The 25,198-nt window shown below is 39.5% G+C and overlaps 1 protein-coding gene across 2 annotated transcripts; it reads left to right on the top strand.

Moving 5' to 3' along the window:
• The first annotated feature begins 390 nt into the window (after positions 1 to 390).
• Positions 391 to 25,171, top strand: REC114 (REC114 meiotic recombination protein). Of its 2 annotated transcripts, XM_069797785.1 has the most exons (6): positions 391 to 769; positions 1,281 to 1,370; positions 15,706 to 15,789; positions 19,921 to 20,133; positions 21,992 to 22,060; positions 24,938 to 25,171. In XM_069797785.1, exons 1-6 carry the CDS (start codon positions 596 to 598, stop codon positions 25,097 to 25,099), a joined length of 792 nt encoding a protein of 263 aa, XP_069653886.1. In that variant the 5' UTR covers positions 391 to 595; the 3' UTR covers positions 25,100 to 25,171. The 2 variants fall into 2 exon arrangements, with proteins under 2 accessions (XP_069653886.1, XP_069653888.1); XM_069797787.1 differs by lacking the exon at positions 21,992 to 22,060.
• The last annotated feature ends 27 nt before the right edge of the window (positions 25,172 to 25,198 follow it).

The raw sequence follows: 25,198 nt of genomic DNA on the forward strand, positions 1-25,198 counted from the left end.
AGCTTTTTTACAGTGACTTCGACGTATTTCACCTGAGGAAGGACATATGCTGACATCGTGGCCGGCTTCCACAGGCATTTCACCTCGCGCAGCAACGGACCACGGCCGGCTACACCGTCGCCTCCTTCTCGCAGCGCAGCCCTAATGGCGCTCCCTCACCCCCCGCAAAATGGCGGCCGCGCGTGCCCCGGGGTCCGCCCTTCTCTCTCCCTTGGCACCGCCGGGCGGTCCAGCCCCATCGGTACACCCGGAGGCTGTTAGGAGAAGGGGGAGGCCAGTAGCCGCGCTCCCCTCGGAGAAGTAGCACCGTCGAAAGGGAAGGGGATGAGGACGGGACGGGACGAAGCACCCCTGAGGAGAGCGGAGTGACGGCACCGCGGCTCGTGCGACCGATCCCTAGAGAAAGACCACCGCCCGCCCCAGCGCGCTACCTCATTGGCTCTCGTTTCTCTGCCTCCAGCTGATTGGCGAACAATTCCCCCCCACGAGCTCTCTCTTCCCTCCTATTGGCTCCCGCTTCCCGCCCAACTCCTGCTCGCCAGCCGCCGGCGCGATGCTTCTCCCTTCTGTGTAGCGCCGTCCCCTCAGTGCAGGGATGGCGGTGGCTGGCGAAGGTCGCAGCTCCGAGCTGGGGCAGGCCTCTGTGCCGGGAGGCACTGGCGACACCTCCCTCCTCGGCAGCGCCACAACGTGGCCCCTGAAACGCTACGGCCGCTTCCTACCCCCGACGGACGGCGACGACGAAGGGCAAAACACCTCCTCTTGGAAGGTGACGGGCGAGGGGGGGGGTGGGTGCTGGCTGCTTGGTTTTGCTGTAACTGCCTCCATTGGGGTCTAGGAGGCAGCTGTGTAGCAAGCAGTAATAAGTGAGGCCTTTGCAGGTATCTTTTTGCAAGTCCAGAGCTAATGCAGAAATCGGGAGAGATTTTGCTTCATGAATTATTAACGTAACACATCAGTGATATGATAGTTTGTGGTCCGCTTTTTTTTATTCCTTCCTTCAGCAGTGACCTGTAGTATTAGGAACTATAGATCAAGTTGGAAGAGTCCAGGTAGTTGTTTAAAGTAGTTAAATCTGTATGAGACTTACAATTAGTAAAAAATTCTTAAATGTGCCTCTTGTCTGTGAGAGTGTAGGGCAAGTTGCATTACTGAGAGGTAAATTAGACACCTGACTTCTAGCACCAACTTTTGAAACCTTTTATTTTGCACTAGAAATGGAAAATGTAGGTTCTGTGCTTACAGGGCTAGATTTTTATTTTTTTTCTATCTTTTTAAAGGTTTTTGAGTCAAATGAAGAATCAGGCCATCTTATCCTTACCATTGTGGTATCTGGCCATTTCTTTATTTCCCAAGGGCGAACAGTACTGGTAAGTTTCTCAGGTATGAAGAACACTTTTCCTCTCATGTTAGCATCAGTAGTAACTTTGTTTCCCTTGTCAGCTTCATGTTCTCTCCTGCTGAAAGGAAGCTGCCAATTTTATTTTGCTCATGGAAATTCTCATGTGCCGCTTTCTCTCTCCATGTATCAGAATAATACTGAATGCATTATTTCATACTGAGGAACAGTGTTTCTTCTGTGGCTCTAAAAATCTAGATTAAGATGTAAGACTAAGTGCTGCTGATGTTGAAAGATACACTTTTTTTTTATGATTCTTCTGCCTAAGAAAACAGAGAAAATACTCTTAAGATTTGCGATATGATCCAGCTAGTTTCTTGCCAATGATGTGTTAATATTTTGGTTTTGATAATTTGGTTTATCGAAGGGTATGGTTTTTTCTATGTTGGGTAATGTGATCTAACATACAACTTGCATTCATGGAGAGAAAATACCAACTTCAAAGTTGTGTCAACTGATATTCTTGTAGCCTCTACTTACTTAAGCATGACTAGCTACTAAACTGTAAAGATTTCACAGTGACACTGAAGAGGTTAAAAGAAACACTCCATCTAGAAGGAGTTGGTTTGATACTCATGACAGAGAAGGCCTGTGCTGGAAAGTAGAATCAGGTCTGTTCAGTGCATATCACCAATACTCGGTGATGGTAACAAGTAGGAATTGGCTGATAAGTGTATTAGAAAGCTATTACAAACCACTGGAAGATGCTGCAGTATTAAGATAACTTAATAATAACTTTAAAAACTTTAATAATAACTTTAAAAAAAGATAAGACTTTTTTAAAAAAATACAGAATGTGTAAAAGAGTATGTTGTAGCTTTAAATATGTATAAGCTTATAAATTACTTTTTACTGTGCCTCTTAAAAGGTCTTAAACTTACGGAAATATCCTGTAAGTATTGGGGAGAACCAAGGATGCCCTTGAGTTTTTTTGGCCTGTGAGTGTGTTAAGAATATTGAATAGACAATGATAGAGCTAACAGAGAGCTGTCAGTCTGGATACCCCTCATATAAGACATGGTATTTGGCTCACATATTTAGTGAGAACAAGTTGAATGTTCTTCGACAAGGTAAAAATGGAACATGGCAAGTATTTTAGCAGTTGTGTTGAATAAGGGATGGAGTAATTGAAAGTCCAGATAGTTAAAAGAAACGCAACTGAAACGAGACTTGCTGCCACCTCTTGCCAAATTCTGCTTGGAATGAATCAGTGCAGAATGCACCTCTCCTGGGGCTGGTCCTGTTTTCAGTACCCTGATCAGACAGCTGTAACTGTTTAGTAACTAGTAGACTTACGTCACTCTGTAGAATGTCCTTGAAATAACCATATAAAGGCTAACTGAAAGTAAGTTTTAATAACTAACTAAAGAGCAAAGGCGGCACAGACAAAAGCTGTAGCCCTTCAAATACTGTGTCTGGCAAAGGCTGAATCTGGCAAGTAACAATGGGCAGATAAAAGTGTGCCGTCGTAAGTGATGAGTGCAGGAAGTATATAAAAAAAAGTTTATAAAAAGACTTGGCTGAGAAAAGCACTTTCTTGCAGCTCTTAGGTTTAGTGGCTAGTGAAGCTTTCAGTTAGCTGCCTTGCTTGAAGTGCCAGATGAGGAATTTCTGAGCTCTATCAGGTCTGTTTCAGCTTCTAAGAGACGCCAAGATACTGCAATAACAACCACAGCCTAAGAATAGTGGAGAATAGAGGTGGAACAGACATGCTTGGTAAATGTGACCAAAATATAATACCGAGAGTTGGAAAAAAAAAAAGTTGTTTTTGTGTTGTTTTTTTTAAAAGCATTTCTTTTGGCAATGCTTCTATACCAACCTTAAGGGCAACACTGACAAAATTTTATTAAGTGTTAGAGAAGTTATACAGAACTGGTGACATATGCATTTTAAAACCCGACTGTCAATTCCTTTGGGTGCATTTCTGTGAGCACATGTAATTGGGATCATGCTGCAGGTGTATTCTGTGCATACAGAACTAAACTAGTGTGAAATGCACTGGTACAATATGCCCTATACCTATTTATATTTCTCAAGGCAGTTGCAGTCTTGCCACCGTTCCTCTTAAACACACTTTTCTTGCTGAAAAACCTAGGAAAAAGCCAATCCACTAGTTCTGAAGCTGGGCAGGCATCTTCAGAACTATGTTAGGTTTCCTGTTTACAAGGGATTTGGTCCAGCACATCTGGCTTAGTTTTACTGCTTAGGCTTGTTCCTTAGGCATATGCCCTCTCAGAAACGTGTCCCTTTTCCCAACACTATGCAAGATGGATATGCAGTGATAAAATTCTTCTTCCTGGACAATCTAAATCTACAGGTGTCTTTTCAGTCTTTGAAGAACAGTCAGTGGAATCTCTTTAGTAAAGCAGCCAGTATCATCAAAGAGAAAGATGATGCACAGGGGTTGTGATGAAGACGACAGCACAGGCAGTGATGCTGTTGGCCAGTAGCCAATAACAGCTTACAATGCAGTAGATTCAAGCTAGCCAGAACTGCACAGGCCACTGCTGAAATTTTGCAAACTCCTTATTGAGATTGCAACAAAAAAGTTGCAATACTGTGCAGTCTATGTTATTGCTGTAGAAATAATCAGACTGTAGAAATGGTTAATCTCACTGGTTCTATCTCCCTCTAGTTTCCAGCTCTCAGGAGCTGTCAGAAACCTGTCACAATATTTAAACAGGCTTTGCACAACTAGGTACATACAGTTCTTTTGAATCTGTCACAGACCAAATCCTCTCACTGTGGGTCCATTATAATGGACATTTTGTCACAGAGGATAATGCACAAGTTTCTGCTCCAGAGGGAATGTATCAAGTTTGATAGAATTGTTGGAATTATTCAGCTCGTGGTTTTACTGTGTACACTCATTTCTATTTGCTGGCCTGGGCTACTGAATATTTCCTTTTTATTGCCAAGGTGTTCTCCGACATGTACGTGCTGCCTTACTCACTTGCATTGAAATTCCCTCTGATGCACTAAAACAGAACTGTTTCTTGCTATGTAGTAACTGTACCCTTTAAGTTGTTGATGTCTAGTCTTTTGATCTATATTCTAATCCCTACTTTTCAGACCTTTTGATGTACTACAAGCTCCTGGTTTTGAGGGAACTGGATAACAATTATTGTAGCTTTGTACCTTGTACCTCTGTGTAGGAACACAGTGATGTACAAGATCTGTGTCATGGGGACATCATTTCCTTCACAACTTGAATAACTATATTATATTTTTGTAAAATTTCCATGGATGAATAATAAAGGGATTTTTTTTCCCCTCTAACAATAATCCAAGAATGAACTGAACAGCTCATTAAATTCAAGAATACATTTGGTGGTGAATGTTCCTAACTATTTTTTTTTTTTTTTTTTTTTAACTGCAGCAGTAATGGTAGAGCAGGAACTCTTGCCCCACCCCAAGAATCTTAACATGGACCATCCTAAGTAAGAGTTTTAAAAAAAGAAAGTTTTCACCCAACATCTGTAACAAAGAAAACTTATTAATTGGATGCTTTTAAAATGGGCAATACGGTAGTATGATACATTCTTATCTCTTCTAGTTTAAAATTGGCAAGCAACATAGTAAAAACAGTGCATTAATAGATGCAAACTATCTTCGTTTGTACCTTCTGTTTTCTTTAGGACGATAAAAGTACACACCACTGAAAAACAGATGCTCTCTGACGTTTTACAAAAGTCAAAATGAACCTTTTTAGCTGCCAGCAAGCTCTGTGTTATGCTGATAATACTATGGATGGATGCTATTACAAAGTCAAGCAAAAAAAATCATCACATACTGAAAAGTGTGAACTTCCAGACTTCAGCTGTTTTGTATTTCACATAGAACTTTTCTTTGTTCATTCTTCTGCAGTAAACTGTGATGTTAACTGAACTAATGCTTTCCTGAACTCAGTGCTGATCAGCGTCATAGTTAGTTTTCCGCTAAACTAATCTCAGTTGCCCAACATGCTAGCGATAGCTCCCAGTGTTTGCTCTCTCGGTGAGCATGGGCCCTACAAATACCTTTTTTGGATGAAGACATATTTTGTTCTGTTGCTTAGTGATTCTTTCATCAAACTTCTTTCATGTCAAGTAATCGTTTATGAAATACTAAAGTACATAAACTATTTTCTGTAATGTACTCTCCTGTCAGTGCGAAAACAAGAGGAGATAGCTTTTATGTAAATTATTTACTTAGTGAATCCTCTTTGGTGTCTACCTTTCATCTACATACAACTTTCACTACAACTCCATTTGCACAAAATGGAGGTGGTGTAGAAATGGAAATCTTTATTTCATTGGCAGTTGGATTAACATGATCCATTTGTCCTGGTTTCAGCTGGGATAGAGTTAATTGTCTTCCTAGTAGCTGGTACAGTGCTATGTTTTGAGTTCACTATGAGAAGACTGTTGATAACACTGATGTTTTCAGTTGTTGCTAAGTAGTGTTTAGTCTAAAGTCAAGAATTTTTCAGCCTCTTGTGCCCAGCCAGCAAGAAAGCTGGAGGGGCACAAGAAGTTGGCACAGGACACAGCCAGGGCAGCTGACCCAAACTGGCCAACGGTGTATTCCATACCATGGGACGTCACATCTAGTATAGGAACTGGGAAGAGTGGGGGCAGGGGGATCGCCACTCAGGGACTAACTGGGCATCGATTGGTGGGTGGTGAGCAATTGCACTGTGCATCATTTGTATATTCCAATCCTTTTATCATTACTGCTGTCACTTTATTAGTGTTATCACTATCATTATTAGTTTCTTTTTTTTATATTTGATTAAACCGTTCTTATCTCAACCCACAAGTTTTACTTTTTTTTTTTTTTTTTGCCCCCCAATTTTCTCCCCATCCCACTGCCGGGGAGGGGAGGGGGGGGAGTGAGTGAGCAGCTGCGTGGTGCTCAGTTGCTGGCTGTGGTTAAACCACACCACCATTCTAGGAAGAATATTCAAGTGTTCCTGACTTGATATCAAAGTATTTTCTCTACAATGGATGTATTTATGTATTCTCTTAGTCCTTTTTATTTTCTTAAAGCAGGAGTGTTAAGAAACCTTTTCTTTTTCTTAAAGAATTGTAGCTATTTAGAGCCAAGTGAGACTCTGCCTCTTCTATGATCCATTTCCAAAAACAACATTTATAAAATAGTAATAAAATAGTCACATATCCTAACAACCATTTTTTTAATACATACAGAAGACTACAGAATTATTTTTGTGAGCAATAAAATAGTAGAATATTTCATTAATTCCCTTTTAGTAGTCTCTTTACTACTGGAAGCTGAAATACTATTTTCTTGCTAAAAAGAATGCTACAATGTATGCACCAAGTCTCCAGGCTTCTAAACCAGGCAGATTAGTAAATACCTTGTGCTGCATATGCTGCTATGTGGTGAGGTGCTGTAGATTTGAAATAATTGATTACAGTATCTGAGAATGCTCCAGAACCGGTCATTAAAGTACTTCCACGCTACTGTACCAAGTAATTGTGGACATGTTCAGTGTTTCCATCAGCTGCTCAAAGAGAACAAATTATTTATTTTAATGGATAAACTTTTGGGTAATGGGTGTATGTTCAGGATCACTTCAGACATTCTTTAATGACGCTGCCAGTGACATATTTGAAACTATTTTAACAACTGCTTTCCTTTAAAAATACAATCTACTTCTTGTGATCAGCCAAATGGAATGAAGAGGAGGGTAAATGGAACTTCAGAGCATGGAACATAAAAATCCCTGATGTGTAATGCAATTCAAAGGGTGTTTTGATATGGTTTGTTTTTGGGTTTTGTTTTTGGTTTTGTTTTTTTTTTTTTTAAACCAAAGCTCTTAATTTGGAATTAAATTACATAACACTTTTAGGACCTATTTTTGCTGCAGTGTTGCCTAACAGACTGTGTATTTTACCGTAGAAAAATCTCATTCTTACATACTGTAGATAATGGAATCTTAACAGGAATATCTCAACAGCATCTCTCAATTTCTGGCTATACTCTCAAGATACACCATGTTCTGTTTACCACAACTCTTACTTCCTTTCCCTCCTTCAAATCGGCATATCATGAAAATTTTATTTTGGTGTTTTATTCAACGCAATTGATTCTGGTGCTAGAATTCTTAATATCCTACAAATTAAACAAATTGAAATTGTGAAGAGGATTTATTTAAAAGGATAAAATTAATCCAGAGTAATTGATTTGTGACCCGATCTTTTAAAGTGTAGACTAAATGTCATCAGTGCCCTCCTGGTCCCCTCATGACTTCTAATAAGCTAACAGTGCTTAGGATACAGTAGATTCTAACTCATTAATTAGGCAAGCATTCAGCAGCCATTCTGATGTTCTTGATGCTCTCTTAGCAGTGCCTGAAAGTTATGCACCAAATTTTTGAGATTATATTCACAGCAGTGCCCTGGGTAGATGAAGGTCCCTGTGCAATAAATGAGGACATCTGATGGAAACCTAGAGAAGTGAGCAGGTTGCTAATGCTGCTTAGTGATAGTACATTGCAAAGCTAGCTGAAGGTTGTTTTTTTATTAAAGGTCCTGTGATTGCTATTTTAAAGAGTAGAAGGAATCTACTTAGCTTTATTGACTTATGCAGTACCACAATCGTAGTTCAAAAATTTCAATTCTAGTTTGTCTATTTCAACAGGTGCTGTTGACATGATTGTTTTGGACGAGCCAAGTATCTTTCTGCATTAGCTTCCCCATTTATGCTTGATATAATGATACATTCCTGTTGTATAATGATTATGATTGGCAGCAGTAAAGAGTTTTAAGGAGTTCTGATCTTTACCTTTCTCTTGCCCCAATTCTTCTAAACCCAACTATTAGAATAGTTTTTAAAGAGTAGTGGCATCTATTAATGAAATGTATTTACCCTAAAGTTAGAGTTTAACGTATGGTATTGATCTACGGAAGTATATATTTTGTATCAGGAATTAAAGAAGAAATTGCTTAACTTGACTTACTAATGGGATGTCCTGAAGAGCTTTAGCCAGCTAAACCCATGAGCATCCAGTTCACTTCTCTAGGTCCCTGGTCAAGTGTCACTGTTCTAAAGTGTAGTTTGGGGAAAAAAGATATTCCAGGTTCTCACTATGAAATATCGAGGTTTGTCCTGAGTTAGGGGCTATTCACTCCTTCAAGGGACTGTAGTTTGTACCCATCTGGGGGAACACTTTCTAGAAAGCTGATGCCTGGCAGCATGTGCTCCTGCACCCAACACTTTGCACTTTGGCAAAAGACATTCATCAGATGTGGGTCCCCTGGGCATGGTTGTCTCAAGGGTGGCTGTGTGTGTCCTGTATTTGCTACTTCATTTAGCTTTCCTGCCTCTGTAGCGACAGAGCACTCTTGTTTAATGAGTTCAACCCTGATGTGTTCTTTTCCACAATCAAACTTAATAGTGAGATTTAAGATCTGGCTTCTAAGAGATTGGGGTTTAAAAAAAATTGCATGCAAAAAAATAATGCAGAGCCTAACATCCTTTTATTCCTTATTCCAGTTATCTTGCTGTCTGTCTGCCTTGGTTGCAGTATTTTTTGGCCTCTCACCTCCTTCCACTTCCTATTCTATATTCTGCAGATCTGTTTGAGAGAGCTAATGCTTACACTAAGATCTAAGTTACATACAGCCTGTGAAGCACAGGATTTCTGCTGTGCTCTCATCTTTTCAACGATGCTATACATGACACATTTGGATACTGACATGTAGCTTGGAAATTTTTACAGGGACAAATTTCTGCTTCCCCCACTCTACAAGTTGTCATGTTTGGGGATTTTTTTTGTTGTTGTTTTGTTGACACTCCTACTCTCAACTTAGTTTTCAAGACAACTCATACTGCAGGAATAAAAACTAATGTATTTGGCCTTATTTTGGTCTCAGAAAAAGATAAAAGTAAGGAAAATTTCTACTTCTAGGTGTGTTGCAAGGTAATAATGAAGACTTGATTGGAATTATGCTCAAAGTTTAATTTTCACAACTTCTGACTTTAGAATTACATTTTTATTCTGCAGCCATTAATGAAAGGAAGAATTTTCAAATTTTTATAGAGCAAGCAGTTTTCTAATTTAAAAAGTGTAAAATGGCAACTCATTCTCTTTTGGGAAGGCAATGAGTTAAAAATTGGTATTTTTCAGATATTATGCAAGCATTTGATTTATAATCTATATATCAAGTTTAAAGCACACACTTCCTTGCAAACATTTTCCAATTTTACTTAAGTTTTCTGAAAGCATCTCAGTTTTAGTGTTCAGTATAATACCTGAAAAGAATTTACAAGCTTTTTCAGATAAGATAATGCTTAATAACAGTCTTTTCAACTACAATATTTCTATTCTGTTGCAGACTTTTACCAGATGTATTAACCACATTGTGTAGATACCTGAAAATAACATTACCATTCCTTTGTTGTCAAATTAGTCACTTCTAAGAATAAGCAAGGTGTTACTCAGTATGAATGTTAAATAATAATAGTACCCAGAATATTAGAGGTCAAAAATATTGGTATTTGTAACTTAACAAATCCCACTTCAAACCTAGATAGTATTATTTCTGAAAAGTTTTCTTGCTGTACCTTATATCCTCACTGTGGTGAGTAGACCCATGATGTGGAGCTCTGGATAGGACGACACAGTAACAGGGCAGTGCCTCTCCCCATCTGGGGAAAATGGCAGGTTATTTAAGCCATCCCTACTGGTTTGGTGCAATGTTGCACGAGCTTGCAGGTGCGGTGCTAAGAGCAGCAGAGCATCTTACCCTTCCCCAGAAAAGTGCTTTCCCCAAATCTCTTCTTTCACCCTACAAAGGCACCGTGAGGGGATACTGTGCTAGTTTGGGTGCCCAGTTGTGTCTTGGTAGCTTACCTTGGGAAATGAATGGATTAAGGAACTGTCACAGGTGCCTCCCTGGAAACTGAGCATAGCCTTTGCAAGTAGAAGATTGTTTTCTGGGGAATTGTGTACCATGGGTGCTGCCCAGCCTGAATCAGAATGGTGCAAGCGGGATGTTGTCCGAGGTCTTTAGCTTTTCTCTTCTGTCACCTTGCCTCTGTTTTCAGACAGGACCACTCTGGCAGCTATGCACAGGGATATTAATTAATACATTAAAATTCCTTTGATCTCATGTTGAACTCATCATTTCTTGCAAACGCACATTCCCAGTTTGTGGGATATCCAGCTGACTCCTATACAATGTATACATTCATTCTGAACTGTGAACTCTGAGCACAAACTGTTTTATTTGCATTTCATGAGCCTTTTATAAGTGGCAGCCAAAACTGGAGTATGTGTGTCTTTGTGTGGCATTCTGGGTTTTTGTTTGTCTATTTTAGAATTGGTTGTAATTTAAGGGCAGAGTAAAGTTTGTAGCAAAAAGAAAGTTTTTCTTCCTAAGCTATTGTTTACACATAGTTCAGTTTCATTTGAAAACATCTGTCTCATGAATGAGTGAATCCAAACTAATTGATGCAAGCCAGCATAGCTGAACTGTGACACAAAAAACATTTCTTAAATATATATTAATTTTTAGTGAAGATAGGGTTGCCTAAAGACCTTACAATCTAACTTAAAATGGATAATCTGTTCCTGTGTTGCTTAGCACCACAATGTTTCTAGATGATACAATAATAAAAATATTCATAAATAACATGCAATACCTTCCAACATAGATCACAGGCCTCATTATCCAGCAGCTTTTTGAATGCTGAAATGTAAAATCAGTATTTCCCAGTTAATGATGGACTAGACGGGTGTAAGACTGGACCAGCATTATTAGCTTTTCTGCCTCATGTAAGGTGGTCGTATATTGCCTGCTTCCAAAACATTTAGGAAATGTCTTCCTTTGTTTTCTGCTTCAGCTTAATTCCTCTCAGGGTCCTCCCTCTGAGAGACTTAGGTTTCTGTCAGAGCTGTATGAAACTGTTTTCCTTTAATACCGTGTTCTTACAAGTACAATCCTGAGAATGACATGAGTATATGCATGACTGAAGGTTAATGATCAAACTTAGAAAAGTCCTGCAATTTACCTCTTCAAATTGTAAACATTTGAGGTCTTGCATTCCTGCCCAGTTCTAGGCTGCCTTTTTGTCTATATTGCTGATTAATCTTATACTGCCATCTGTCTTTGCTCATGCCCAATACTGCTCAGCTACACCCAGCTCTGAATGTAAAGCAGCTATGGATGTTGCCTGCTCAAGGAGAACAGTGACCACAGCTGCTTTGTTCTCTGTATTTCTGTCAACCTGGTGGCAGCAGCAATCTGGAGGGACTACTATGGTTTTTTTTGTCAGTACATATGTCCAGAGCAGATTCAGAGTCAATTCATTATAATCCATTTGTGCCTTTCTAGAGATAATCTCTATATATTGCCATGCAGTTTCCAGGATCTACCCCACCCTAGCTCCTGATGTTGGCAAAGATCCTCCTGACTTCGAGTGATGGAACAAGAGACAGATTTATTGTGGTCTTCATTCTTCTTGCATTGAATTTGTTCACCTAACTTCATATGCAGATTCATAACTATTTCATTGTTGACAAAAGAGAGAATTGTCATTGTTAAGAAGAATTGTATTTTGTCTTAATTCAGGCAGCCTCAAATACAGCCTGTGTGGATTGAGGTAACATGGAAAAAGCCATGAGGAACAGAATAGACCTTAACATGGTGCAAAATCGGGCTATGTGCTGCTTAGACTGTAATGACAGTTACTGATGAAACAATTTAACGATGGAGTTCAGTCTGAGTAGTTCTGCAGATCCAAGTTTTATCTAAAACATTCACCTCCTTTTTCAGGTAGCTTGCTTGTGCCAAATCAGGTCTGTTGTATTGCTTGAGTACTGCACTGAGTTCTTCTATTTGGTTTAACTGTTCTTAGTTATTTGTTTCAGCTTGGCAATAAACAATCAACCAAAGGTGCAAGAGGAAAGGAAATACTTTGTGCTTTGTTCTTCAGTTAATTAAACTTGAAGTAAATTAGATTTCAGTTAATCAAATTCTGGGGTTGGAGTTGAATGTTAGGAGTACATAAATAAAAATCCCAAATGCTGTTTTTTTCCAGCTTGCTTTACCTCAGAAACAGGACATATAAAAGGATGACAACCTGGGAAACACCAAATAATTGGTAGGGAAGTTAAACATTGGCTGCCTTTTATGATTTTTTTTGAAGACAGTTATTATTTTAAGGAGACAACATTTGTTCAACTTATGTCTTACAGTGAAAGGAAAAACACTATAAAAATAAGACTTAATGTGGGAACAGCTATATTTAAATAAACACAGTTGGTGTGTATCAAAAACAGTAACTATTTGAAACGAATAGAGTAAGCACAAGTGGCCACAAGTTAAAGTGGCCTAGTGAAAGAATGGGATATTAGAATTGCTTCACTAACAGCATTTTGGGGCTTGGTAGTGGAATCGGAGGAAGACCAAGTGGCAGTGGAGAAATTGCCTATGGCAGGAAGCACTAAGCGTATAAGCACAAGCAGCTGTCATACTCCAACACAAAATCACTTCCTAGGCTGGTTGGTTGTCCAGGACTCAGCCTGGCTGCTTATCAAGAGTGAGCAGTTCTGAACTGGCCTGTGTGTTTTGAGAAGGTATGGATATTACCCTTGATATAAGTTAAGTTAAAAGATATTCAACATTTATAGGTTTAAATGAGAGAAATAAGTCCTTGTGCCGAGATGAAAGTCATCTCATGTTAGTTTGTGTTCATTTCACAAAAATAAATATAAATGCACTTGGTCTACTGCATTCCAAACAGTGAGAACCTTTACTTTCAGGGTATTTGTATAAACATCAAGAATATACCCTTTCTGGAAGGGACAGTTTAAAATATTTTTTTCTGCTTTATATATTCCAGTTCTACATATCCCATCTTTCTCTCTGTTTGGGCTTGAGAGCTTATTCCCTGCCCCACTCAAACTCTTCTGCACTATGTATGTTTTCTGCAGCCCCTTGTTTCTCTTCTTGAATGTGCTGTTGGCTGTACCTTACTCCTCTAACTTCAATTCTGTTTTCCTTGCTTGCTTCCTTAGTAGATCCCTCCTGGCAACTATGGCAGCACGAACACAGCACAGGCTGATAAGCATCATAGATGGATGCCACTCCATGTCACCTCTAAAATACTTCTCATGTACACAAAACAAATCTGCATTTTTTTATTTTGTACAGCCATGTACCAAAACCTCTTTGCAATGCATATGCACAATTAATGCTGATTTTTTGCTGTCACAGATGCTGCTCTCCATTTCTGTGATGTTGACATGACTGAAATTCTTGACTTTTGACATAACTTTCTTCTGTACACAATCGCTAGCTTAACTTGCTGGTACTTTTCCATTTTCAGCATTAAACAATATTTTGGGGCCAAACTGCACAGCCATGAATGTCCTTAGCCAAATTTCAAAGTAACATACTCTACGGTGCATATGCAAATAGGACATGTGAAGTGCTACTGATGATTCTAGAAGTGTTCTACTAGTGCTGCGCTCTTTTCTTAGCCTACTAATCTCATCTCATTCCTCAGGTATTCCGCTCAGTATCTTTTTCTCCCCCACCCCACCCCAACTTTAATGTCCACATACCAAGCTCTCATTGGGCAGGTCTATCGAGAGGCTAAAACTGCACACCCCAAAGGCAGGGGTGCTAAAATGCCAGGCGTACAGATGAGTAAGGGTATTTCACAAGCTTCCTTTACTGCGTCAGGCATACATTCAGACGACATGACAAACTGACCTTCTTCAGAGACTTCCTAATATTTGACATCAGAGAGGATTTTGTCTGCATGTGGAAGGAGGGCGCTCTCAGCATGCTGGACATGGCCTCCTGCTCCACTGCTTTGGCAGTCTAATTGCACCTTGTAGTATGGCTGGAGAACACTGACTTACCAAATACCTTTCTGTTACCTTTCAAAGAAATATTTTTCTTACCTTTCTGTTGCGAGGCCTATCATTTGCAGTTTGTCCCTCTTAATATCCAGATTCCTTTACTAATTCCTGTAAGAGTAGAGGATAGCTTGGTACTTCCCATCAGTTGCAAAGTGAGGTCTTCCTATTTTGACCTTGAGGCCTTTCACACCTTAGCAAGTCTGACCTTGAGACCTTTTGAGAGCACTCAGTGCAGACAGACATGCTGCAAGTGACTGGCCCATCTTACCTGCTGTCAGCATCCATTTTTACAGTGTAGAGGGAAATTCTTGTCTCCCTCTCACCTCAAATCTTTTGGTAATGATACTTGCATGCTGTCTCACCATTCTGGAGTCTGTCATAGCATGTATCTGCTCAGCTATGTGTCTGTGATCCAGTTTGCCTTTGGTTCAACTCTTCAATGCTTTCTAGATGTTCCTCTTGTAAAAGTTCAGTTAAAAATCTACATGCAACTGGTGCATGAGACTATAAAGCCAGTGCCAGCACATTAAAAGAGCAGTGTCTTACTGAGGTGACTCCTTGTACCAAAATAGAATGGCAGATGGCTTTCCAGCCTGGACCTGTGTAAGATGGATAGTAACTCTGGCAAAACCACACTGCTGGTGGTCCAGGGTGGACATGACTTGTGGTTCTTGACCCTCAGGACACCTACGAAAAGCAGCCTATGTGAAAAGCCGTGGCCATTGAAAGCATTATGAGTTCAGATAAAACAGGTAGGTAATTTCCTCCCTGCCCTCCTCCCCCCCGACTTGCTAACTAATGCCTATGTGGCAGTCTGTGGAAAGCACCCTGGGAGACAGTCCAGTGCCTTGCAATATTTATATGATGTTTTCAGCTTCCTGTGGTATTTTTCCAGAATGCTGAGCAGTCTGTCTTGTTTGAAGAGACTGGCAGTTAATGCAACTGGAGTATAAAAACATCTTTATCGAGTTATCAAAGCTGCTTCTTGTTTACCTGAATTCCATCTGGAGAAAATGCCTCTCTGGGCCTTAGATAAACCAACTGCTGTCCCATTTTTCAGGTTTGCCTGCCCTCTGCTGCCCTCTCGGGCAACTTCATGGGATGCAGAAGAATTTAAAGCTCTCAGTGTTGCAGCTGTTTTATTATGCATTTCATGGAGACTTTTGTAACATGCACAAATATAAATGTAAAATGTATATGGAAATTAGAACGTACCTTGACATAGTATTGTTACTGGAGCTACAGATTTAGATTTAATGCCTAGTTTGGTAAAAACTACATATTGGCAATTGTTCAGATACAAAAGTTCCACATATGCAGATGACTAATCTTCATTAGGGTTTAGATTACATCACATAACTTAAGTGTGTGCTTCTGAGTGTTACATGTTTGCTATGCAAGCAGTATGTGTTCTCCTTTATTTCAGGAAGGCTTTTCATTAATTGATTCCCACAAGTGGCTAAAGATAGTAAGAAGAGCAAACTGCCTGCTGCTTTGTGCACAGTCAAAGGTAAGTTGAGTTGCTTTTAATATTTCTAATAGCTAACAGTTCTGTATAAGATTTCTTAATATTGGATAAATTAAACCAGAAGTTCTGAGATACTGTAAATTTTCTACATAAATTAAAAGATTTGCTTTTACTCTAGGTATTAAACAAAAATGGATTGAATCATCTTTAATGTCTTTTGTAACTGCTACTATTCAGGTCTTTTAGACTGCTTTCTGAGAGTTAGCTACTAAAACAGCTAGACCTGTGTTTATTTTAGAATTTATCTGCCATGGCTAACAATTAAAAAGATGAAGTGATTCTCTTACATGTACAGAAGCATGCTACCTATGAGTCATACTTCACTTTGGCAAACAAAGCATCTAAACAATTATTTAGCCATTCTGTGGTCCCTGACACCTGGCACAGTACTGGCAGGCTGGTGATTCAGGCATTTGGTATTCAAGGCAATGAAAAGGACCTAGGTTTCTGGTCTTCATCTTGGGATCTCATGAAAAGTGGTTGATTAGCCTTTAAGTAATTAAATGGCACTTGCTTGTTACCAGCTTATGTATATATCTCAGTTTTCTTGGTTCTTAGATGAACTCTGAGAAGTTTCTTACTCATCTACACTGAGCACTCACCAGGTTTTTCAGAAACAAAACCTGTTTCAAAATGAGAAGAGCTCTCCCTTCTCCCCTGATAGTTTCTAGGCTTTTTTTCAGCAGAAACAGCTGCCTCTAGTTTAACTATCTCTACTTGACAAGAGAATTCATCTCTAAGTTAGAAACAGGAATTCTGGAAAAATATGAGCCCCTTGTTCAGTAGCTGCTAGGGACCAATTTTAACTCTTTGCCCCGTTCACAGAACTATAAAGGCATAAGAACATCTCAAGCATTGAGATGTTCTAGCATTCTCCCCTGACAGGAACTCTGGTACAGATTGGGTTATTGTAGCTGCAGGTAATGGCAGTATCCAGAATAGCTGGAAACTCTAAAAATTCCTGTTTAGTTGTATTTTGATCTTTTATTTGATTTTTTTTTTTTTTTTATGAAAGACACATAAATATTTCTTTATAGGATGTTGCAAACCAAACACTACAGTTTGCAGAGGGGAGAATGCCTTGCTGATTGCAAGATGAAAACAGATGTGAGGCCTAATAAACATTGTTTAAATATAAGGACTCATCTTGTTTCAGAGTAAGCCTAGCCTAATGGTGGCACTAGGAACTGCATAAATATCTTCAACAGTTTTAAATTCATGGGTTATGCTTGCCTGAAACCAAAACACCTTTGCTCTCTGATTTTATTTGTCAGATTCTTAAAAATGTGGAATATCACTGAAGAAGACTACCAAGCTGTTGCAGTAATTAGTTCTGATGAATCAGATCATCAGTTTCCTTTACAGTTAATAGAACTAGTTCCCCAGCGGTGTTAAGGGATTCTGCTGCATCTCACAAGAAACACAAAATCAACATCACAATCACTTTGAGGCTTGAACAAAGCTCTGAGGGCCAGTTAAGAAAAGGAGGAATATTAACATAGTCTTAAATTAATTTAGTGCATTTAAATGTTTACTTACCGTAAATTCATATGACAAACTGGATTTAGTGGCACTGCAGTGGTCCTATCGTACAGTTTCTCTACTTTATACCCTAAATTGTATCTGAAGTGATTCTGTAAATGCGGTCAGTGTATATAACTTCCATGCTAATCTTCAAAAATACTTAAATTCAGGAAGCCAGCCACACCGTGTAAGGGGTTACATCTCAACCCTGCTAGACCTAAGGAAAGAGTCAAGCAGAAGCCATTTAAGCAGAGGAAAGCAAGCTAGGTTTTCAGAAACCAGCTCCTACATGAGTGCACAGGGCAAATAAGGAACATGGGCAACTAAAAATTACACTATTATTTCTGATTTATATTGTACTTGTTTTTTGAAAGTCATTAATATTGCATTTATAGTGAAACTTACTCATTTCTTAAGAAATCTGATTTTAATAGGGCACTGTGGACTCTTAGCTAGCAGAATGAGTTTCTAAACTGTATTTTGAGAAGCTTAGTGTTAATATACTCAAAGGAACAAGAAACAGAGACGATACCTGTTGCGGATCACTACTGAAACTCAGCTGTACTAGTGGAAATTTTATTCTGTGAAGCACACGAGTGTCTGATTCTGAAGCCATACCTGTCAGATGCACATTTCTGTCTTAAACTTAGCTGAAAGCAACAGCTGTGTGGCTGTGACTGCCCTTTATACAGCTCCATCTCTAGTTATCACTTATCTCACAATAGTCTTTGATGTGCCTCTATGCATAACAATTTTTATATGAAACTATCTGTAAACAGCAGCAAGACAAATGTTCTTAATATTCTTGTACGAAGTCATTTTCCTTCACACTATTTTCATTGAGCTTGGCCCTCTGTCCCAGCATGGGAAGAGGTACAAATTTGATGATCCAAGTGACCTCAAGGTTCTCTAATACTTCAGCTCTTGTATGGTTCAGATGTTACTGCCCAGTACTCAGTTCATGCTAAAACTTGACATCATCTTAGCTGAATTTGAGCGCTCTCTCTCTTTTCATAAAGGAAAAATGTTTAATTTACAAAGTCTACTGTTGTTTATAAACTGCAGTCTTAAGTATGTACCAGTCCTTGTGAAAAAGCAGAGGGCAATACAAATAGCTCAGACTGAAACTTGATTTGGGGATTGTAGGGATAACTAAAACAAGTGTTCTTTGAAAGTGTCCAAAAGGAATTCAAATTAAGATGCAAGTTACCTTTCTGTCATTTTAATGAGAAGTCACCTGTCTGGCATATCCACAAATCATTTCTCAGTTATGTGAAGCTGACCCAGTTAAGCTGACATCTTAGTTAATTAGAGGAAATGTAACTGGGCACTGGTAAAGCGAGTGCTATAGTTTTAATTATTTTGACATTTTTCCCTTTAAAAGGCGCTGAGACAAGCTTTTATGCTTATAATGCTCTAAAAATCATTTTATGCAATACAAGCATCTTAAAATAACATGCATGTAAACATACAGGCTGTCATAAGAGCTGGCTCATCTTTGAGACAAAAAAAATCTTTAAAGTGAAAGATATCCTTGTATTTGTGAATCAGCAGGCTAGCAGCGTGTCTAGTCATTAAAAAAATGGTTTTGATGTTGAAATCCCAGAAAGATGAAGACTCAAATAAGCTAGGTCGGTCTAAGGAAAACTTTTCTAGTACTTCAACTGGGTTTTAAATTTGAAATTTCAAGATCAAACTGAAAGTCCCATTAAGTCACTTTCTAAACAAGGCTCTTTCTAAAAGAGCCTTCAATATCTGCCTTATGCCAGTTGAACGGGCTTAGGGCAAGCTTATCATGCCTGACAGACTCTTCAGTCCTCCTTTTTCAGTGCAGTTTGCTAGACCTCATGTACTTAAAATATCTACTATGGTACAGCCTGACAACATATACTGGGGAGTCAGAGCTATCCAGTTTTATTTTTAGCATTATTTCACTATTTGAAGTAATGCATCTGAGTTTCTTGCACTCCTAATCCAACTGTGTTAGCATCTATTCAAGGAACAGCAGCATTCAGTTGGAGTGCCAAACTGAATTTGTATGTTTACACAGGCAGACGAGGTAGGTAGGTAAGGCTGGGTTTGATGCAGACAGGAACAAAAATCCTAAATGGAACATTCAGTTCCCAGAGCTTTTAGTTTAGATTCCAAAGTTAACTTCTGCTTACTTTAGTGTCATTTCAATTTTTGTCACAAGTAACTGTTCAGAGTTGGCATGTCCTTAGAGGATACTACCTGCAGCAACAATAAGAACTTAATTTCCCTGCTATACGTGTAAAAACTCTGTCATCATGGCAAAGTTTGTTCACTTGGCTAGACCTTTAATTAGTTGACAAATGGCCCTGCTCACTTACCATTTTCTTGGGGTTGTTTTGAACTGATTTTCAAACTGGGAATCATAGTCTTCTGGTTTAGCTGCTGGGAAAAAAAAATGAAGATACAGCAGGGAAAACTTGTTTGTTTTTAAGTTGGTGCAGTGATTTGAAAATTTATCGCCTTCTTCCTAACGTTAACAAATAGGAATTTAATTAAATCAAAATAGTTTGAGGGGATTCACAGTTAATTTAATTTCTCTTTTTGGTTTTTGAGCAGAATGAATGCCGCATGTTTCGTGTTCAGTTTGGTGGAGATTCAAAAGAGCAGATGCTGGAACACTGCTGCACTTGCGTTCAGAAACTTGCAGAGTACATACCAGTTCAAGTAACTGATGAACAAAGCCAGAAGCTCTATCACAGTCTCAATCAGCTGGCTAATGGTGAAAATCAAGCAAAGGACACTGAACAAAATGCATCAGTACTACATACAGTAAGTAAGCAAGAACGTACAGACAGAAAAATAATCGGCTATTTGTGTTAGATCTGTAAATGCCAAGCTTTACTTCTGAAGAAAGTTTTTTGCAACTATGAGACCATCTATATGAAACACAATTTGGGAAACCCAAAATTCAGTTTACACCCAGGGAAACCTAGTTAGTGAACAGGGCTAGAGCTATTCAGGAAGTCAACTGCTGAAGCTGGCTACCATCTTCCCAATTTCTTGGTGTACCTCAAGAAAGTTAACAGAAAAATGCTCAAAAAAGTGGTTCTAGCTCCTCAAGCTTATTGTAACGTACCTCAGAGCAGTGAGATGCCTTCGTTTTGGCCTCCAAGAGGTCACTAATAACCAAAATTAATATATACATTTCATGTGATCATAGGAAGAATATTAGCAAGCATATGGAATGAGATTTATAGGTGAGGAAAAAAGCTTTGCTCTGGGGTTTGAACTTCTCTTTAACTAGGGAGCCTGGAAACAAGAGAACAATTTATGCAGGGCTCAGGCGAACATAGGAAGTTACTAACCATTAAAAGAAACTGCAGCAAACACTACAGCCAAGCGTTATTTACCAGTTCCCAATCAGATGGTGGTATGGTTTGATGGAAAACTTAGATGGTTTCTGCTGAGGTAAATGAACAAAAACGGGGCGGAAGACAAGAGCTGAATAGTTACCAAAAAAACATGTCCACAATTTCATCAGTGTGGATTTCAGCTAAGACTGCTGGGAACAACCTGGCAGACTTTCACATAAATTATACAGGGTAAGAAAAAGGATTAGAGCTGTTTAAGTAACCATGGATTGTGTCCTCCCTTTTGGGTTTACCTACTCCTGTTTTAGTGTTAATAATTGTAAATATGCAATTCTACCAATTTGAGCTTCACTTGACACATTTAAAAGCGATTTCAGGGTAGGAACAGAATGTTTCCCCTCTCCAAAACAAAGACCTAAGGTAAATGGAAAAGGCAAAGGCAGATACTGTTTCTGAGGGTGACTAATTCTTAAACGTATGCTCTCTTGGGTATCCAGAGGATCACATTTACCAGCTCTAAAAAACATCCCTGCAGCTAACTTAGCCAGTAAAGCTCTTGATACGTGATAAAAATATCAGGGCCAAGACTGAGCCCTGAAAAAGCAATGTCAAAGCTTTCAGCTACATCATTTTCATGATATAATCTAGGAAGGTCCTACTCTACTGGACAGTGGAATCATATTTGGTAGAGAAAGTGGGCGGGGGGGAATATATTGGTAATTTAACTTACACCATTTCCAGGAAGGCATATGGGAGACCTTCAACAGCTGATATTGAAGATTTATTGTTTATTCTTTAAGCAGATTACCTATACTTTGGGCTTTGCTCATTTCCTCATAAGCTAAAGAATGAAAGGCAAAGAAAATATTTCATGGCAGAATGCTATTGAACACCAATAGTCATACTGTTGGTATTAAAAATGCTCTTGCTCCAGAAGTTAAACTGAAAACTTCACTCAGAAAATAGAATTGACAGCTTAAACCATCTTTTCAGTGATGTGACCCATGGGAAGGAAAAAAGCATGCTCGTAGGGAGCACTCATACACAGCGTTTTCTAGTTACTTCCAGTAAGTAGTTTAAAAGTTATCTGAGTTTAGACATGACAGTTTAACTACAGGCCCATTATTTCATGTCTTTCATTTTTAAAGACTTGAGCAGATGTGCATTCACGTTCCATAAAAAGATGCCTTTTTACTGCATAAGGTAGCTGAGCACATTCTCTTCCCGTTATCTCTAAAAATGGAACTACTTCCCTTCTTGCACATACCCACACTCTGCTTGGTAACAAGCCCTTATTTGCATTTGGTATTTTGTAGCCAGATGAGCCTCTATCAGATTCCTGTACAAGCCTTGGAGAAAGAAGATCTCTAACACAGCTAGCGCAGGTAAAAAAAACCAAAACAAAAGAAAAAAAACCCAACCCCAAACTACACATCTATTATTTAGATCCTATAACTAATCTCTTGGGCATGGAGAGAAAGCAAGCTATCTCATATTCAGTAAACATCTGGTAAATGACTTCCCTGAACATCAGGATGCCATCATCTATACCAACAAAACCACAGGATCTTGTGTAATGATCTGGAGCTAGGAAATAAGCTGCAAAGCCAGGTATTTCATGGTGTAATTACTTCATTTGCATAAGAACAAACCACACATTGAGAGCAAACAATACCCAGAGGTCACATCCAAATAAATGGCTTTGTCACTCTTTCGACTCTGAAGAAATTACTTCTGCCGTCATAGCTTAAATCTGAAACTATCAATCCTCCTTGACCCACAGCAAAAGATTCCCTAATGCAACTGACAGCTTCCCTGTGATGTCCAGGGTAAAGCCGTATTTAAAAGTAACTGGAAGTTAATTGTTGCTTGTGTACTGTGAATTTGGGACAGTGCAGAATCAGATGACTGAGGAGAAAACTCTACTCTTGCCCATCTCTGTTGCTGTGCAGTTGCTTCTAGGGGTCTTCCTTACCCTTTTTCCATATTCACAGGATGATCAAGTCAATGTTTCTTCACATCAGTGGTACAAAGGATAATTCCTATCCTCCCTGTTACAAATCTTGTCATCTCTTAAACCCAAAAAAGCCTTTTAAACACCTCTTTTCAGAAAGCAGAGTTCCCTATACTCTCAGTGGTGAGTGCTGTATTACGTGTGCTGCTGGTTGGTTCCCAACAGTTTTGTTAGCGTCCTTGTACAACACAGCGAGAGTGCATCAATGAGCATGAGCAGCCAAACAAGGGGCAGTTTGCCTTCAGCAACTGTATTTTCCATGACCAGTCTCTGCTTTAAGAGGTAGTACTAGGAAATGCAAGTTAAAACCAACATTATAAACAGCTTAGCTTCTAAAAACTGTTATTCTGTGGTCCCTGTGTAAGATGGGAGCATGATACGTGCTTCAAACAAAGCTTTCTGCCAGTGAGGCCTGCATTTGCCGTACATATTTATCCATCCCTCGCTTGAATTACTAACAAATTCCCCAGCACAAGACAACTCCTTGATGTAGTAGTTTCCCACATCCTCCTCTACTTGCCCCTCTACTTCTTAGTCAGCTTAACCCAGCTAGGATCTCCCATGCCCTGGCCCACACGCTTGCCATGCAAAGCTTGCTCAGGGCTGAACTTCTTTTCCCCACTTTAGAAACACCCTTTCAGCTGGTACTCTGGAACTAAATTTCTCCATTGTCACCACTTCAGGACGCTAGCAGAAGCATTGGTTTTAAGCACTCTCTTGCAGATTTTTTTAAAAAGATACTTAACATTACCTTTAAAGATCTTTTCCTCCGCCAGGAAATAAGCAATAGTGCAACGTGAACCAACAATGAGATTAGCAAAAATATTAAGGTGTGGGGTTTTGGGGGTTTTTTTTTTTTTTGCTCCCCACAAGTCAAACACAGCTACACTCCCAGCTGTCAGTGTGCCTGGTCCATCTGCCAGTTGTCTTGCACTGATTCAGGTTCAAGCAGCAGAAGCTAATGCCTGACTGAAGTTAACAGCAATGCCACCTTTCCCAGACAGAGAGGCTTGGTTTAGCCTGTGCTGCTCGTATCAGCATGTCAAAAAAGAGGCTAAAGTAGGGCATCTGAAGTTTTTTAAAGCCAGATACAGACTAACTAGCATTAGGCATTTCCCCCCCAATAACAGAACCATCCACCTTGATCACCAGCTGCCTCTGGACATCATACTTACCTCACCACAAAGTAAGTGTTGGTGATTTTCTTTGCTTCTGCTCTCCCATGCAAAGCATCCGTAACTGATGCTGCAGTTTTAATGACTTCAGCACAGACAGGTAAAGAAAGTTAAAGGCTGAGTGGGGGGTGAGGTCTATAGAACAGCTGCAGCCTGAACATGGAAACATTTTGGTACAAACACTCAGTCCTTAACACATACTACAAACAACGTGGTTTAGAGCGAGCGGCAGCCCTGGCTGCAGTAGGGCCTTTGAACTGTGAAGTTACTATTTCTTTACCGTGGCTTACATCCAGCAGGAAAGCTGGCAGCCGGCCACAATGAAGTTTTAGTTGAGCTGCTTTCAGCTTGTTGTCATAGGAACAGCAGTGTGGAATTGCCCAATAACCTGCCGGTCCATTAGACTTGCGCATTTCTCTAGCGTACCTAATGGACGAGAGCAGCAGCGTCACATACGTACGCTGGGAGGCGGTCAGGGCTTCCTCAACCTCAGGACATGATGTTGTGCATCTTCTGCTCTGCTGCCACTAGTTTTACACCAAAAAGCAACATGATGCACACAGCTCACCCACCAAGGGAAAAACCTGGGGGAAGGGCTTAAATGGGCATGAAAAGAATGTTTTAACTCTTTAAAAGCCCCATAATTAACTTCTGAAAGACATCTTGCTAAATTAAGAGCTTAGAACTGCATATTTGGTTATTCTGACACAATTCAAGTGGCCATACATATGCTTCCTACAGGATCCTTTTCTCTTCCACAGAATGGATATTGACAAGGAAGCCATGTTACCCAGGCAATTGGCATTTCTGATTTAAATAATTGCAGAGGAATTCAAAGTTCCATAAAAGCTACATTGGAATTGAAGCTAGGTGTCAGAGAAAAAAATTTACAGACACGATTCCAGAAATCTTATCTGATGGAAGTATTCGAACAGCATTAATAATGAGGCAGATGCATCTTTATTAAATACCAAAGGAAAACTTTGACGTTGCTGCATTGTTACAAAAACACTGTAATGTTACCTTTTATGTCCAAGACTAGTGCAACACCTTTGTTTTTTTTACTTTCGTAGTCTGTGCTGAAAAAGAAGTCTGAGCTCCCCCTTGTGTATCAGCATTCGGCGTGGCGTGCACAAGAGCTGAGGCCCTTCATTCGCTTATGCCTTATGGATCAGAATTTCCCAGCTTTTGTGGAAGATGTGGAGAAGGAATTGAAAAAACTTGTGGAAGGTTGAGAAATACCAAACACCAGCTTATTACCAATGGAATACACACTCCAGGGGATACCCAGCACTCAGGATACACAAGCTTAAGTGTGATTAAATATTTGAAGA

Source organism: Haliaeetus albicilla, chromosome 12, assembly GCF_947461875.1.
Source record: "Haliaeetus albicilla chromosome 12, bHalAlb1.1, whole genome shotgun sequence".
Classification (NCBI taxonomy): domain Eukaryota; kingdom Metazoa; phylum Chordata; class Aves; order Accipitriformes; family Accipitridae; genus Haliaeetus; species Haliaeetus albicilla.